The sequence below is a fragment of the Schistosoma haematobium genome, chromosome 2, assembly GCF_000699445.3.
Source record: "Schistosoma haematobium chromosome 2, whole genome shotgun sequence".
Classification (NCBI taxonomy): Eukaryota; Metazoa; Platyhelminthes; class Trematoda; order Strigeidida; family Schistosomatidae; genus Schistosoma; species Schistosoma haematobium.
Window position 1 is genome coordinate 30,584,237 of NC_067197.1, and position 19,018 is coordinate 30,603,254.

General features: G+C 35.8%; 1 protein-coding gene across 1 annotated transcript; it reads right to left on the reverse strand.

Annotated features, from left to right (window-relative positions):
• Positions 1 to 90: 90 nt before the first annotated feature.
• Positions 91 to 14,760, reverse strand: PCID2 (PCI domain-containing protein 2). The gene is made up of 12 exons (XM_051214908.1): positions 14,696 to 14,760; positions 9,511 to 9,581; positions 9,261 to 9,472; positions 7,660 to 9,212; positions 6,523 to 6,598; positions 6,314 to 6,455; positions 5,600 to 5,700; positions 4,949 to 5,022; positions 4,770 to 4,895; positions 4,611 to 4,677; positions 2,771 to 2,827; positions 91 to 535 (listed from the first exon to the last, which is right to left on the reverse strand). The coding sequence occupies exons 4-12, from the start codon at positions 7,713 to 7,715 to the stop codon at positions 431 to 433; spliced, it is 804 nt and encodes a 267-aa protein (XP_051068093.1). The 5' UTR covers positions 7,716 to 9,212; positions 9,261 to 9,472; positions 9,511 to 9,581; positions 14,696 to 14,760; the 3' UTR covers positions 91 to 430.
• Positions 14,761 to 19,018: the final 4,258 nt, after the last annotated feature.

Sequence of the window (19,018 nt, forward strand, 5' to 3'; positions counted from 1 at the left end):
CTTATCAGAGTAGTATGTCTTGTTACATATGTTCATAACACATAAATATTGCCATCAAAATTCATTAAAACTAAATGAATATTTTTCTCACTGAATCCAAAGTAAAAACAATGTTACGGTCCTTAAAAAATTTCAGTAATATTAATAGTATACTACGTGGTACTCATGTAAAAGTTCACAAATGATTCTTTGATTTGTAAATATTGTTTAGAGGTGAACTCTGAAGTGGTTTTAAATTCACGAATTAACAATCTAAATTCCACTTCTTTGATATCAACTAAACTATAGTAACAAACAATAGTAGAGAACACTGATCACGAAAAAAATGTATTTATACACTTTACAATTAGATTTGGTAAACTTTGTACAAAATATTTGTTTGTATAAAATAGTAACATTGATGACATAATCCAATATAATGGATAGAAGTTCATTTTAAACTACTAGCCATACTACTTGTAAGCGGAGGGAATGGTTGCAATTTGCTAACAACTAATTTATGTTGTTGATGTGCCAGATAACCTTTGATTTTTCCCTACAAACACGAAAAAATAATGTACAAAATGGTGTGTTTTAGCGTTGACTATTTAAGGTTATTTGGAAGAACGTTCTAAATTTACCTTTCAAACTTAATGTTTGAATTACAAATTAACAATTTAAGTCCGATGCAATAGAAGTTTCTCCTACTTCAGAGTGCATCCAGCCTATCACGTAGTGTGGATAACCTTGATAGGCAATTTGTATTGCTGTCGAATTAATCAGTATACATTATTCTGAGAATTTTTCGTCTGACATTGGATTGGTTAGATAAAACTGCATATCAAGTTGTGTTTTTACTAGATAATGATTCTTCACAGTTATGAGTCAGGTGGTTCCTTCCGAAAACTGAGTGAGGAAAGAGTAATTGTTGCCGATCTGGGTTATTCTACAAGTAATGTCGGTTTTATCGCTAAAATTATCAGTAAACAGTATCTGCTATCTTGAACGGACCCATGTTTCTTCTTTAAATGTATACACACTACTCAGCTTCGCAGTGAGAGGTGTTATTATGGAAATATTCAGGCCGCTCAAATTACGCGCAACCGATCAATTCAAGATTCTCATTAAATATTGAATTATCAATGTGTTGACATTTCCTAACAATATATTACCCTTCAGTAAGTATCATTCATTGTATTAGATGTTAGGGTGTACGATAATCATGAGCAAATCTTAAAATACGATGTTTGCGCCAGTAAGGACCATTTGACCTAGAAGTAGATCATTTTATCAAGTCTAGAACTTAATCAAATGCAATTTGGGTACTCACTTAAGTTTGACTGTGTGATTTGTACAACAGACTTAATTTTGTGATAACAGTATTTTTACATGGCTGAAATGGGAAACCTAATATCCTTGTGAAAGATATTTTTGATAGATGAGTTAACTGATTTGAGAATATCAAACTAGGTATTTTGTACTTAATTGGCCATGTAACTTCTGCTTAAATTTTGGAAATTTGAGAAATAGATGTTTGATTTGAATGTTTTTAAATTTTTGTGACATGAATACAGAAACACTAAAAAAGGTAGTTCAGATCATAAATCAAAAGCTGTCTTCGCAGTTACAGCAGCCTAGTACTGATCATTGAGTTGGGGATTCGAAATTCATGTCGTCTGCTTTAGTTTGCATTATGGATTATCATAAGAAAGATGTGACTTAAAGCCGAGTATACAAATCTTGGTTACGGAATTATATAATATTTCCTTTTATTCAATGGGATATAGACTATATTTTATTGAAGATAAATTATGGCTATATTATGGATTTGGTATATAATGATAGTTCTTGATTGTTTCGAAGTTTTCGTGTCATTAACCTATATATTTCTTGGAGTATATTAGGCATCTGAGTAGATAATATCATTTTAGGAGACCAATTAGATGAACTGAGTAGTGACTAACGTTATGTTTTTCGAGTCCTTTTGGTGCTGAGTAAATTCCATCGATAGCAATGTGACCACTAGCCTAGGTGACTGAATATCGTGTACACTATGCTGAGGTATTAGTTGGTTAGAGGTAGTCAACAGGAAATCCCGACCTAGGGTTTGTATTATTTAACACTCATTATTAAGGTATATCTGTAACATCGAAGGGGCTGACACCCTCTGGCAAATTTGATTCCGTGTCACCCATATTATAACCCAATCGGTAAAATTCGATCAGCGCTAAAAGAACTAAACAAACATGGCATTGTCCACTACTCAGTGATCAATCAGTCGTAAATATCTCAGTCCTACAGGCGGTCAGTCGCAGCCCGAATAGCTCAGTGGTAATGTCTCAGACTAGGAAGCTGAATGACATATGGTCGAACCCATTGGGAAGCACCTGTCTTCTGAAGATTACGGGTACACCATGGTGATAAGTACCAAATAGCACGAAGTTTTGGTTTAGGATTCCCTGTCGAGCTTAATTATTTATCCAATAACTGCAAAAGTAGTAGGAAATTATTCTGAAGACGAAGATTTCATTGCTGGACGATTGAAATATGCCAGCAAAAGATCATTATCACCATTTAAATACTGTCATATGATTTCGTCACATGTAAGGTTTAGATGAAAGTTGAGCTCCCACTCATATTGACTCCGTAGATGGAGATGAAATGAAACATTCCCATTAGCTAGCACAGTTCTTAATTATACTCATGAATTTTGCTTCGAAAAGCTCGTTTGAAGTGATTATATATTAAACAAGATGAAAAAATTCGAATTATGGTATTAGATGCTACTTACTTCATGAATGAGATTGGCCAGAATACACTCTGTTTCGTCTGGATCTATATCTTCAACCTGTTCAAATAAGAAATTGTTACATAGTAAATAGATTTGAACTAATCAGACTTCTAAAAAGATCATGCAAGTTTGATAGATTCAATAACGTAACTAAAGTGGCGGGACCGATCCTTGGATCTTAATGTAAAAGATTTCAAATGATAGAACTGACTGAGAATGTATGAACATATATTAAAAGAATTTAAGCTGACACTTATGCTTAAAATATTTAATCACGATAGTCTGTTGACTAAGTTACTCATAGAACGACGAATGATTAACCAAGGATAAAAGTAAAAGTTATATATTATCTAATGACTGTTCATTTGTGTTTATCACAATGAAACGATTTTCTGAAATAATTGTTCAGTGAATAATAATATTAGTGTGTCAAGTTAAATCCCTCAATTCGACGTTTTGCTGTACAATAAAGCCATTTAGTGATGAAGTGATTAGTTTCGACTTTAAAATTAACCTTTTTTATAGAAGATGCAACAATCATACTAAATATATTATGCACTTATTTGAAAGTTTCTGAACAAATTGTTAAGTAAACGTCTAGTTTGAGGACTTTATAAAGTCTATGTAATTTTAAAACAAGATGTCATATGAATTAGGAACATGTACATTGTGTGTGGTATGATGGAAGTTGAAATATAGCTACTGACATACTAAATACTAATTAACAGAAATGAATAAATCACGTCTGTGAAATTAACAAGTTTTTTCTTTGGATATCATTTAAGAAGAATAGATATTTTCAACGGACCAAGTGATTATGGTTGGGAACCTTAGCATCAACATAGTCGTATTAACATTGAAAACAGATTGAGAAAAAAAATTTCCACCAGCTGATATGAATGAAAACGACACTCGATAAATATACTAGTAGCAGATTAGCCACTGCGATACATTTTTTGATCACTTCCAGGATGAAATACATTACTTTTCATTTTTAGGAGAAACGTAGTCGCTACACGATTGAAATCTAACAACTGATATTAATTTAGTTTTAGAGCAAAATGAATAATCAGTAATAAGTGTTTATCAGTGAATTATTTTAGAGACCTTTACGTGAATTACCAGGTAACATGAACAAGGAACAGTCACAGATGATAACTTAAGAGATGGATGCATGTATTGTACAGGTAAGTAGTAGAAAATTATTGGTAATCGATATCTACAAACTGATTTAAATTAAGTTTATCTACTCTGAAGATCTTGGGGAAAAAGAAGGTCCATTCCAGAAACCATTTAGCAAATATATTTTATGAATAAACTGGAAATCAGAAAGAAACACAATTCAATACTTCCCTAATGGATACCTTTGTATTATGAATATAGTCTTCGACATAGATAGATTTCCAACAAGAACTGGCTAGGTTAGAAGTAAACATACTAGACTATTGTTATTTGATGAGGTAAAAATTTATCCATTCTAGATTTTATTTATACTGAAACACAATTTGGCGTTGTACTAATCAATATTAAATCATTTTAATCATATTGCCACTGTAATTTTAGATTTATAAAAAATGTACACGAAAAGTTGTAGTTTAACTGGATTATTCTTCTTCACAATTACAGATCAGGTGTTGTCTTTTGATATTCTCATGGTTTAATAAGACAAAATATTCAAGCGAGTTATCATATTGGCTGTGTATTTGTATGTTTATAAGTGAAATTTATCCGTATTATTAGACCAATCCATTCGGTTATATCAATACCTTTTCCTCAAGAAAAACTATGGACAACAATCAAAAACACATAAGTCACAGGCAGTAGGAAAAGAAAAACTTACTCCCATTAAATGTAGTGCAGCTGTAAACACTTCAATCGGTAGTAGATGTGTCTTCATAATATGACAACTATAAAATTGAATGAGAGAACAGAAAAACAACAGAAAAGATGGAAACCGAAAAATTCATAACAAAAATAAAAAAGAGTGAAAAAAACTTACACTCGTTTAAATAAACTTCGATAAACAGTCAACTTGAGCTTTTCCAATATCAGATATACACCACAAGATAGGAAAAAGGCTTCGTGCTCTTCTAAGGCAGAGTCCATTTTACGTAAATTTCCTGTTCTATAGGGTAATAAAATAAAACATTAATGCACGAGTTTTTTGTCCAAATCTACTTGACTGAATCAGCAATGTCTTGGAATTGTTTCAAATTATATTTACATAAAAGACTTTCTTTGGGTAGTACTCCCTAAACAGAGAAGAGAAAAAGTTTTTTTAAAATTCAGTCATATGTGCAATAAAATAACAATGCTATGAATACTTTGATTAGTACACAAAAGATTAATCACTGAATAGTGGTAACGCTGTGAGTTTAAAACGTCGAGATTTACTGACTATTGGTTTCAATCGAACCGTTAAACTAGGTGATATGGTCATTTAGTGTATTTGCTTCATATATAAGTTTTTAATACTGGACCTCTAACAAAAATAATCTAGCCCAAAAAGAGACCACTTGAAGACCAATCGACCAAGTTATTGATTAGTTTTTTAACTTCAGCATTGAACGATGGAGTGAGGCAGTGGCTTAATCGTTGAACCATCTTATTTGTAGCCACTAAGCTGAGGGTTCAAACCGCACTAAACCTATTTCGTTATACGCAATTGGGTATTATGATTAGCTATCACTCTTATAGTGTGAATGGAAGCCAACTGCACAAAAATTCACCTAGTAAAGTAGATACTCTTTCAGATTTCAGCAAGTATGAAGATAGATATTCGAGTAAGAAAAAAAAAAGAAGTAGTAAATAGTAAAAAATACAACTTACCAGTAACATTTTTACAGGAATTAAATAAATCAATATTAAACGTTTGTTATTCCATTTCGTCATTAAACAACGCTCAAAAGCAAAAGTCAGTGATTTATCGGCTGAAATTTAAACGAAAGCATAAACAAACATTAGAAAGGACATAAAATAATCACGTAACCTATAATACTGATAAACATGGAGTCGACATAACGTAGATTAAGAAAAACTTGTTGTACAAGATTTAATGGCAATGTAGCTCGGTAACTCAATTGTAGTTTATGTACTTATATCAAGATAAGATACATGGTCACTGTTTCTTCCGAAATATTTTATATTGTATTATAATTGCATACTATTTAGACTATAAGGTGTTCATAATGATCTGAACAGAAATAGATTTTGTGTTACGATTTCCCAATGTGACTGTCATCTAACTTAGTATGTAAGTTATAAACTAAATAACTACGTTCAGTAAAATTTAGCACTTCATGGAATTCGTTTATCATAAAATCGTAAATGCAGGTGTGTTTCTGATTGCTTTATCTGTTATTAAGGATAACTAAGAATTTTTCAAGAGCGTATAAATGGTTCGAAAAAATCATTATGACTAGTGTTAGGCTATGATTTGCATTAGAGTGTCGATAACAACATTAACTTGAGCAGAATTTTTTTAAGGAAAGTAGGTGTAATTTATACATGTTGAGAACTCAAATAAATTCTCATACAACTTACCAGACACAAAATCACCGTCAAACATTGCTTTTCTTCCAACATAATAACAATACGTTACACGTTGTGCCAGACTAAAATGATCATTCATACTTAAATTATCGATTGCGCGGATCATAGATTTGCATAAATTCAGTTTGTTAATCTAAATAATAATTTGTAGGGATAAAATAAAGTGTTCTCTCGTTTTATTTGTCAAATATTATGCATACCTGGAAGTAAATTTTAAACAGTTGATTGGCTAAACCCATCATACCCAGTTTTTTCGAATCTTCAACTTGTGCACGACTAAAATAAGAATTCAACAAGAGAGTCAGGTATATAGAGGCAACATGGTGTTACAAAAAGTAGAGAAAAAGAAACTAAACTTAATTTTGATATTAAGTAGTTGGAGGCTATTAGCAGGAAACAATGGACTTAGAGTTCGTGCCAGTTGACGTGGGTTAAACTCCCAAAACAGGGATCAGTCCTTTGAACAAACTACGGACAAAAGTGGATAAGGCCTAAATCCAGAGCACCCTACAGACTGCGTATAGCCACTTAGTATCTAGACAGTGCACAAGATATCGAATAACTTAAATTAGTGGCCACAAAGCAGCAGAAACAGTATACAACCAGAACTAGGAACTAGACAATATAGTATCAGTCGCTAACCAATACTCAATAATTGCTACTGAAAAATATAATATATACAGTTCACTGAAGTACGCAGCTACATGTATCAGGTTCTGGATCAAGAACTAATGTGGATTATGATGCAAATTTATTATGTATACAAGATAACTAAGTAGTTTCGGAAAAAAATTACATAGTTTCTTCATAAACATATTACAACTAAAAGCCTAAAAAGACAACGTATTACAACTCCATACAATCTTAAATTGTGACCGCACAACGATAGTGTAAAATCGACGGGTATTTTGCGAAACTTTTGAGAATCAAGCACTAACGCTGCAAGTTTTGCGACATCATATTCAATATTTAACGCTCAATTCAAAAAATTTAAAACATGGATTTTAAGAAGTTTTTGATCTAGATCCAACATCCCTGGAATATTGTATTTCTCAACAGAGACATGTCACGATTATCAACTAACGTCGCCCATCTATATCCATCTTCTGTTCAACCTTGGGTTTTCAATTGGTACTATATTCTATCTTTTAGTTGTTTATTTCCTATCCAATAGTCTTACTAAATTTAACATTTGTTTTATAAATTTAGATTTGAATCTTTTTAGCATTATTGATATGAAATAAAACCAATAATCGAGGAGAGGACTTGACAATTTCTCCTCATACTATGAAAACCCATTTAAACTAAATTATAGTTCATATTGGTAAAATACTTACCTATCGCTTGCACATATTTGAAATAGCCTTAAAATAAGTTGAGCAGCATTTTCCATCCTTCTTCCTTGATTTCGAAAACTATCCGATTGTGGTGTGAATCTTGAGTCCAAACCGTGAGCGAACCTTCTTAAATCAATAGCAGCTACATGTACAACAGGTAAAATCCAGTTGTCATCTTTTAATTCAGAGAGTGCTTTGGCAACAGTCGTTTATTCAGAGATTCGCAAAATGTTATCAATATCAAAAGTTAAGGCGAAAGCAATCCGTTAAAAGAACTGAATAAATAAACTATTTCTACGAATTATTAGAAAATCGATTGTTTGAAACTATTTTATCCACTTTTTAATTTATTACTGCGTAAGAAAATGGCATCTTTTTTCTAAATTATACCAAACTCCTTTTTGGAGAGGAATAATTAACATAATTTCCCAATCGTATTTCACACAGTAAAAATGAAACAATCATGTTGCTGTATTTTCCTTTGTCCATGATTGCTTATCACACTGATTTGTTTAAATAGGTAAATATTGGTGCAGATAAACACCGGAATAAATATGGATCATATAATAAGAAAATAAGATTCTGAAGAGACAGAGGAAGAAGGGTGAGTATTATTTTTTTTAAATGGATAAAAATAAGTCAACGAGAGTGGTATATAGTGCGAAAACCAGTTTCGTTAATAAAAATGCAACCGGAAAGAGCCCTTTTAATTGCGGAAGTTTCTTTCATTTTGGAAAAACAGTAAAAAATTACAGCATGATCGACACTGATTTCTATTCTGAGCCATGTTTGATAACGTCTCAGGCCACTGAATTGCACTTTCTCTCGGGCCCAAACAGATCCACTTCAAATCCTTCTTACGTAATTAGAAACAAGAAATAATCTGGACGAAATACACTGAAGAACCACACTGAGTGTAGAAGTAGAAACATAAGAGTTTAAATAATAATTGCACATATTCAGTGTTGGAAGATTAATCACTTACTCATAAAAAGAATAAATAAGCTTGCTCATATCATTCGCCAAACATGTGAAGCTATTTTGTTAGGAATCACTTCTAAGACATTCAAAGATAAATACAATAGACTATGGAATAAATACACGAGAGGTGGTGACAAAACTACCCTACCTAAACTTCATTGAGTGAATTTTATTGCAAGCAGAAGATTGACTGGTTAAAGGCCAAATACTCAAATCAATGAGCTCAGCTTCCACAGTTCTCATTGAATTATAACACAACCCAAGGATTGGTGCGCATTGAGTGTAAACATCTGTCATGTATACGATAGAATTAAGTACGAAAAAAGTTGAAACTTGCTAAACACACGTAGCTTAGTGAAATAGATTATCAGCTAGGCATTTATCTCATTAGATCCTAGATATTCAAAAGAGTATAATAAATAGGATTTGAGGTTGCGATCTACTGGTCTGAGTTTAGTTATCAAGATTGTTAAGCTACAGGTTGATAAATAATTTTTAAAGGATATTTTACTAATACTATTTGACAAGCATAGGCTTCTTCGAAATCACGGTTACGCATTGCCCATATACATCTGAAAATGGTTGTTTTACAAGTTACGCGATTAGTTATTTTATTTTACCTCACATGAGCAGAAACTATCTCATCCCAAGGTGATACAAGGTACGACACAGCAATATTTTCTGGGTCTGGCACTGCTAGACGAGAATTATATACATGAGGATCACTACACATAAGGTAGTGCTAGTTTACATGTGCATAAAATAATAAATTCCCGTTTTAAAAACTTACACTCAATCCTCTACCGTTTCGATTATTGATACAATTAGTAATCTGGAAGTTTTTAGTTAATTCACTGCCGGATAACTTACATCTTGCAGATACATTTGAAGGGTAACAGGAGCCATTGTTAGAGGGATAGTTAATAGTTTAAAAAATTAATCTAAAAGGAATTAGAAAACTGATAGTGACTGATGCATTAAAAATCCACACATTATAAAATAAACTGATTAAAATATAATTCGAAATAATTTAAAACAAAATATTGAACAATAGTCGAGTTTGTGTAATAATAATTCATTGTAATAACGAGAAGTGCAATAAAACACTCATGCAGAAACAGGCATTACTACTAAGCATTGTGAAATACACAATACAACGACCGGTGACAAAATAGAAACTGAGGATTCAGTGTAATATCAACATATACGTTGCAGAGATTGATTTCGATCAATTTCTTATGACTTATCTTTCATTTATGATAAACCGAAAATCGAACATACTGATGTTTAGTGAAGACATACATGCTTTTTATTATAGAATAGCGTTTGCAAATTCTATGAACCTGGTTAGTCCACAACTTTGACATTTTTCCAGAGTTATCGGGATACCACTACCTAAGAAGTGATAGACATAGATGTAGGAAAGGAGGTGGCGTCCTTTTATACGTAGCCAATAATATAAATACCCTCCCCTTTGCCTGCGAATCCCATGATAGTGGAACTTGTGAAGTCATTATCTGTGAGCTCACTATCAGATTTTATACATTCATACTTGGTGTCATCTATCGTGAACCAATCTACTTAGCTGATGACTTTATTTTAGATCACATTCAGCTGAGTGCAAATAACAGATGCTTGATATTAGGAGGCTTTAACGCACCTGATATTAGTTGGACTGATATGGTCACGGTAGGATCTATAAACCTTGATAGTAGGTTCTTGATAACGGTGATGAAGCATACATTAGTACAACATGTATCCAAACCCACACGTTTTGGTTCAAACCAAGGTTCTTCTTTGTTCGACTCGGTAATTACTAATACGACTGAGGATATTGCCAATCTAGATATTCTTCCACCGTTGATGAATAGCGATCACGCTGTTTTGTCACTCATATTTAGAGCTAGTGACATGATATATGGTCAGGTTAAGCCTCGCCAAAATGTATGGAGAGCTAACATATCAGCCATTCGGGAGTGTGCTACTGAGACAGATTGGCCGGTAGAAACTAGCTCACCAGTCAAAGAAGCATGGTCTATATTTAAAGGCAAGCCTAGTTCAGTTATGTCCTCGTTTATACCATGCATAGTACCACATAAACCGAATAACTGTCCACCATGGATAACTAAACAAGTTAAGAGACTTCTTAGACGTAGGAAAACGTACTGGAATATATTCATCTCAATTGGCTTAGAACAATACAGATCCAGTTGTTGTAAGACTACGAATGCTTGTAAAGCGTTGATTAGTAAGAATCGACAGTTATATGAAGAACAATTGGTTAGGGATTGTAAAAATAGTTAGGTACGGTTATTTTCGTATATAAAGAGGCGAACTCAGAGAAGAGATGGATTCCATCACTTTTAGTACAAGAAGATCCGTTGATATTGGCAAGAGCTGATGCCGAAAAAGCTTAAGCTTTACCGAAATATTTTGGTAAAGTGTTTTTTATCAGCAATGAGGAACGACAAACGAGTGTGACGGGCGGTTTGTTGATGGATCCTATAGTTATTGAGTAAGGTGCTGTCCTAAGACTACATCAACATCTTAAACCTGATAAGCCCAGTGGTCCTGACGATATGCAACCCAGGATTATGAAAGCCCTAACGGATCTAATTGCTGGACCTATAGCCATACTGTGTGATGTCTCTGAGGCAGTCCACACTGCCAAGAGACTGGAAAGACGCAATAATTAATCCGGTGCATAAGGCAGGGAGCAGAGAGTTAGTTAGTAACTACTGACCCGTTAGTATAACCAGTGGAGTTATCAATCTAATGGAAAAGATTATACAGATGGCTGTAATGAACTACGTGAAATGGCATCATCTCTTATCCAGGGAACAACATGGCTTTCGAAAAGACCTATCATGTTTGAAAATCTGCTCATTGCAAAAGAAGATTATGCTGCAGCAAAAGACGGAAATATTCCTGTAGATGTAATTTCCATAGATCTAAATAAAGTCTTTGACAAGGTCACCCACTCGGGTCTTAGATTAAAACTAGAAAGTTTTGGAGACCCATACATAGTATGTCAGATAGAATAGTATTACAAGATGATCTAAATTTACTGGTGGCATGGTTGGGAGGATGATCACTCGAATTGAATTCTAACAAGTGTGGTGATGCAATTAAATATGATTTGTATCACTACACAATGCGTGGAGTTGCGTTATCCAAAGTAATGGACTATTTAGGATTCGTAATAAGCAGCGACATCAAACTACGAGCGACTACAAGGCAGCTGCTACCAAAGGCTTTAGGGTATGATGGGCTATTCGTAGGTATTTTCAGTCAGTCAGTCAGCTACAACGTAGGACCAGGCACATATATGCATCGGTCCAAGTTGCCATACCTCATTAACACAACAAGATGGACACCGGATTCATAAAAGTAGTGAATTCAGAGGTGGTAATATATAAAAGAAAGATTGTGTATAGGGATATATTACAGGAAGAAAGAATCAGTTCGTAGAAAGAAAGATATGAAGCGATTTTAATCTCTTAATTTGAGAGAAGACAGAGAGTGTATACACCAACGCCATTGTGATCGATTCTGAGCCATGTCACCAAGAGTCTCAAGCCATTGGTCATGATAGTCACGGGGACCCCAACCAAGTAGTCTGCATCTCCCAACACGGCTCAGACTAGAAATTAGTGACTTCAAGCACTGATGCCAAGTTTTGGTTTGGCCGCCCCTAACTTTCTTCCAACCATCTTCAACACCCGTTAGCATTGCACGTCGTGGTAATCGGTGTTCAAACATACGTAACAAGTGGCCCAACCATCTCAGTCAATGAAGATTCACAACCTCATCGACTGATTTACCATCATTCCCTAATACCCTGTGTCTAACCTCACTATTACTTACCCGGTGATCCCAGCAGACGCCAGCAATATTTCTGAGGCATCTATGGTCAAATACTAATAGCTTACGAGTGTCTTCTACTCTTAATGGCCATGTTTCGCTGCCGTAAATTAAAACAGAACGGACTGCCGCGCAGTATAATCGTCCTTTTATTGATAGACGGATATCTCGCCTTCGCCATAGGTGACGTAAATTGGCAAAAGCCAAGTAAGCTTTTCGAATCCATGCTGAGATTTCGTCAGACACCAACCCATTAGGGCTGATCAGACTTCCAAGATAAGTGGACTTTTCAACGCGTTCGACTACTTCATTCCCTATCCTTAGTTCAGGTGTTGATGCAGACCAGTCCCGAAGCAACAACTTGCATTTAGAGGGAGAGAAGCGCATTCCAAACATTCTGGCATTGTTGCTCAGTACTACCAAAAGACTCTGCATTTTATCAGCGTCCTCACCAAACAGGACTATGTCATCTGCGTATTATAAGTCGATAAGTGGACCTCCTGGAAGGAGATCAATACCCGAGAATTCAGTCGACGAGAATGTTATTTCCATCAGTAGGTCTATGATGAAGTTAAACAAAAATGGAGAAAGTGGACAGCCTTGACGGACAACACTTGAGGTTGCAAAAGTAGATGACAGTTCGCCATAAGCTCTGACTCGACTGGTAGTGTTCGAGTAAAGAGCCTTCACAAGGTTTATGTACTTCTGAGGTACACCTTTCAATGACAGACACTGCCACAGAATCTCGCGGTCTACCGAGTCAAATGCTGCTTTTAAGTCGAGAAAGACCACCATTGTCGGACGCCGATAAGTATGCCTGTGTTCTAGAATCTGACGAATGGTGAATATGTGGTCGATGCAGCCACGACCAGGTCTAAAGCCAGCTTGGTTCTCTCGTGTTTGCAGTTCACGAGTCTTAGTTAGGCGTCTGATAATTATCGAGGCTAGTATTTTAGATATTATATTAGTTAAACTAATCCCTCTGTGGTTGTCACAGGATGATTTTGACCCTTTCTTATATATTAGGACGATAAGTGATTGTGACCAGTTAGATGGGATAACGTCTAACTCCCAGATTTTAGCTAAAATATTAGTCAACCTAATCGCTAAAATTGGACCACCATCCTTAAAGACCTCTGGAGTCAATCCATCTGGACCAGCTGCCCTTCCTCGTTTCAGATTAACTATAGCCTTCTCAACTTCTGCTAGAGTTGGGGGACCTACTTCAATGTTCCATTCACACTGTCTGGGAATGGAGGGTAGTTGTAGAGTAGCTGAAGGCCAGTTGAACTGTTCTCTGAAATGTTTCGCCCATCGTTCTAAACGTCTGGACTGGGAGCAGATCAAAGTGTCGTCTTTTTCCGAAATAGTCTGACTTACACTTGATTTTTTAATTCCAGTTTCTTTTATTAGTCTGTAGAGCTGTCTTGTGTTCCCTATAGCCGCCGCCTTTTCCCATCTCTTTTGCTTTCGTTGCCAACCATTGCTCACGGTCGTTCCTTAGACTTTTGGTTAACTTAGATCTGATTTGTTTTCGCTCTTCATCATGTTCAGAGCCTGATGGGATGAGTTTACGAGAATTCATCAGTGCAATAGACCTTGAGGAAATCCATTGATTCTTTGTAACCCTGTGGTTTAAATCATTGGTAGATGTCACTGTGGTTTCCACAGCTGTTTATATAGCTTCCCAAGCAACATCTGGGTCAACCTCGTTTTCAGAACTACCTAATCGTGACCTCAGTTGTTCCTGGAACCTACTTTTGGTTTTATCGCTGCTCAGTTAGGTTTTAATGGGTCTTTCTACTGAAGCTTTTTTGCGTCCAGTGAGGCGCAAGCAGATGCGTGCCCGTATTAGGGCATAGTCGGAGTCCAAGCAGGTACTTTAGAATGGGCGACAATCTTCTGCCGACCCTCCCCAACGATGAATGATGGCAATATGGTCTATTTGAGTCCATCGTTGGTTTGGACAAGCTTAAAATGAGTCACGCGTGCAACGAACACATCTCCTCCCAAAATTACATTTTATGCAACTATGAAGAATCTTTTTTATAACAAAAAACTTTGAAAAGCAGCGAGCAGGTATGTGTAAAACAATAATAAGACTACTTATAACATGCGATGAAAAATTCAGAATATGAACTGAATTTATATAATGGAATCAGAAACGGTAATTATCACAGTAACAACTTACTCACTAAATAAACAGCAGTAACGACAATCCTCAAATCCAGCGGCAACTGGTTTTGGATGGACTAGATGAAGCTTTCGCATTGGAACCTAGGTATATTATCAATAAGAGGGGAGAAAAAAAAGTTGGTAACTCATAGTGACATACTATCCTTAGTCCTTGAGAATGTCAAGTTTCCTCTTAAATGATTCCTGAGAAGTCGATTGAATCAGCTCAGCCGGCTGTAGATCTCAGCATTTGACTACTCCTAAGGAGTAGGATGAACGTTTACAGTCTGTCGCAGTTAACGCAGGACTTCAAATGATAGGTACCAACACTCCTAGGTCTTTTTCATCAGTATAGAAGCATGGACCATATTCGGACGAGATGCGCCTTTTTTTAAGTGCTGCAGCTTCCAGTACCCCAAGTCAGCGCTCAGGTTCGCTTCTGAAAGTCCTGTGAGGTTCTAGATGAAGCCTTCATCGGTAAAGTTGGTGTGGGTTGGCTGAAATGTCCGAGAGTGCTATTCTGTCAGACGGTCAGTGGCATCATCGTCGTTGTTGGTCGGGCCATTAGGACCAAGCAGTTCGGAAACTCCGGTTTCGGCTTATCAAATAGAGGTTGCATGATGGGATAAGCTTATGGAATTGAAACAAAAGTCTCCAAGACGTTGCACAAGCTCTCTCATCTAGGTACTTAAGGGACCATCAAGCTCATAAAAGAGCGATTTCGTTGATCTGATAAGAATAAATATGCGAGGGTGTAGACAGGCACTTGTGTAAGCTGCCAGAAGTTCAGGGTGAATAGAAACAATAAATATACCTTGGGCTCGTATAACTGGAGAATCCCCCTTGCCTGAAGACCATGGTTTATGGCTAACCAGTCTCTGTTAATGGCTTAGGAATGGGATGAGCGCTAGGATGAACTTTCACATCGTTGGAATCAGGCAGCCTTTAATAATCATATACTGGACCACGCTGTGACATCGACTTTAGTCAAACAAGACCTTATTGTCAATGGTCCAGCAACAAACAAAAGTAAATGTAAGTAATGAAAGGCAAATCTTTAACCAAGATCATACAATAAAAACCCAGACAAAGGAGATTGAAGAACATCAAGTGTGGCTAAAAGAGACCTGACTAAAGATTAGAATGCAATACAGGGAAAATGAACAAATGAATACTACCCAATAAAATGCCTTGGAGGGATTTTCAGCGTATTCCTTCCGTCACAATGATCAAATCGTCAAAGATCTAATTCTATGTTTCGAAGGTGAACAAGAACTGTTGGCAAGAGTCTTGAAGACAACTGTATCATCTACAAATATATTTGACTCACTCTGAAACTAGACCTGTTCACACAGTGAATTAAGGTGCTATTACTTTATAAAATGTCAGATATTAAGAAATGGTCCTAAATGCTTTCTTTCTATTCCAACTGAGTTTGAGCACTAAGTTGGTACAATCAAAGCGACCAAATGCAAAAAGCAAGCAGAATCTCTGCGATATACTGGATTTTTTTCAATTCGGATTCAACCACAGAAAACTATAATATATATTATAACCGACTCATTCAGCAGATCAGACAATGGAAAACTAAAAATGACTTTCTTGAGCCTTCCGTAAACTGAAAATCAAAAATCAGATAAGTGACTTAATGTTTTGAAGCCCACTTTGCTGTGTAATGGGGTATGGGTTTTTACTTCGAAAACATGACTCTCAACACACTTAATTATATTCCCTTATGTTAATTTATCTAGATTAATAATCTTTATTTTCAACTGTCGTTCAGTGCACTTCGCAAAAGTGTTCAATTTCTAGTATTCTCTATGTTGACTGCTCAGTGGAATAAAATCTCCTAAATGTTTACAGCAAAACACTTTACAAGTGAATATGTTTTTAAGTTCGGGAGTCCTCTTTACCTCACACTAACATTTATGAATAGGACTGATATATGGTAACTATTCTGTGCTTAGAACTATTGATACAAGAACCGTTTGAGTTATAAATCCATCAAAACTTTGATGGCTGAAAGAAATTAATTATATCTCGTGTTAACATAAAAGTTCCAATCTCCAAACGAGTTGTTATGTGTAGTAGCATCTTGTATAGACAACCGTGACCTTGCATTAGATCATCAGCACCACACCACACGAGGATTTTTCTAGACTGTAGATAGACCAATCGTCCCACTCACTTTAGGTTATTATTCATGCATATTTGACCTTGTCAGCTACTCGTTTGTAGCCTTGATTGTCTTTATATGAGCCCTATGTTACTGACCCACCTCGTTCCTCTCCTGTCTGTCTGCGGTAACCGATATACGAAGTATGTATCTAAACATCACCTACGCATTAGACTTGTTTTATTCCGCATTTCACCAACGCAAATTAACCCGATAAATATTTACGAGGTTAAGTGGGATATGTATTTCGTTAAAATCATCCGATCACATAGACAGTATGTACGGGGAAAAAGTCCATTAGTATATTTCACTACATTTTTGTTGATAGTAGAAGACTACAGAGTCTGTCGGTAGGGATTACAACTGTTCATTATTGCTTTATGGCATTAAAAACAAATACCAACTTGGGCTTCAGGCAGAATCAATATGATTAACTGGTCTAAAGAGTGGCTGATGCCTATCAACGCGGCAGTGTGTCTACATGCACTTTGTCGATTCAAAAGCTAATAGGTACAACATAGGGGAAGAGCCATTACTCGCGGTCCGGTCGTATAAGAATCTAGGGGTGACAGTGAGTCATGATCTTAAGATGACGGCTAATTGCCGGGAGGTCGTAGCTACGGGGGTTTCGGACCCTCTGAGCTTTAAAACGGACATTCACTAAGTTAGATACTACCATGTTCATCACAAAATACACATCCTGAGGACTAAGCTTGAGAGCTGCGTTCAGGCCGAAAACCTTTGTTTAAAAGGTGACTCGGACATCCTAGGGAAAGTACAGAGGACAGCGACCCGTGGAATCCCAGAACTCCGGGGTTTACCATACAAAGAGGCTTGGAAAGTTGGACCTCTTTACTCTGTCCCTTCGCAGATTAAGGGGAGATTTAATTTTGATGTACAGAATACTTATAAATGATTTTGGACCCAACTTAATCTTTCTTTTTCTTCCCACTAGATCGGGACATCTCAAAGGACATAGCAAGAGAGTAGAAAAGCCAAGAACGAACAAACTACCCGTGGCATACAGGTCCTCACATCAAGTCATCAATACTTGGAACCTGCTGCCCGAAGCAGTGGTGTCCACACATTCAAGAGAAGACTGGACATTCACAGAAGCATACTAGAAAAGGAATAACATGGGCCGTAGGCCTTCTGTCCTTACTACACAAATCTGAATGCACGGGAATGCGAAAACCTATAATAAATTTATCGCCCTTCATTTCTTCTAAATTAACAACCCGTTATGATGTTCCCACTTTGCTCAATAGAATCTGTGATGTTTTACCAAACTGTAACTGTGGACAGAATAGGACTGACAGTACTGTAACACCAAGATTAATCGTAAGGATAGTAAAAGACTGAGACACGCGTGAACGTATGGTACTAGAACATGAGGAAATTATGTATCAAACATCTACTCCGTTGGGAGTAACAGGCATAAGTAATCTGCTATTTAGTTAAACAACATAATATCCTTGCACTCTTGAAAACGAACTCAATATATCATAAGGATTTTTGTTTACACTGGACTTATATAGTAACCACCTGCTATATTCGAATATTTTGTGAGCATACATTTAATAATCTCCAGAAAAACTGCGAAACTTTTGTCCAAACTAAATGTAATTCAATAATTGCCGTGCGAAATACAGTGAATAAGGCCTCACGAAATACCCAATCTACCTTCTGAGCTGAAATCCTAATTTTATTACAAGTAACACTCAACCCTTAGCATCAGTTTTAAACCATAATCTCGTCCCATGATGTGGTCCTTCTGTTTGGAACATTTGAATAACAGACTTACTTCCATGTTTGTTTTAGTCCTTATACTCTGAAGTTATAACTAAACTACTCAATTGAGCTCAAGACAAAGCATTTCAAGGAATTGGTTTTCATTGTCAGACGATAAGCATTGTGACGTGATGACAAACCTAGTTAAAGTCTATTAGTTAAGTGTTTCAGGTATAAGAGATATTTGATGCACGGTCACTTAGTCGTTACTACCCCGTGTACACATTTTTTTACTACGCTAGTTTCAAACCGATTCCCATACTCATGTCTAAGTGTGAAAATATCGTCTCTTGTGACAAATAAACTAGAAGGTAAACCGTTTGTTATGAAGCCAGTAAAATCTAACTACATATAGGAACAAGATAAATAAAA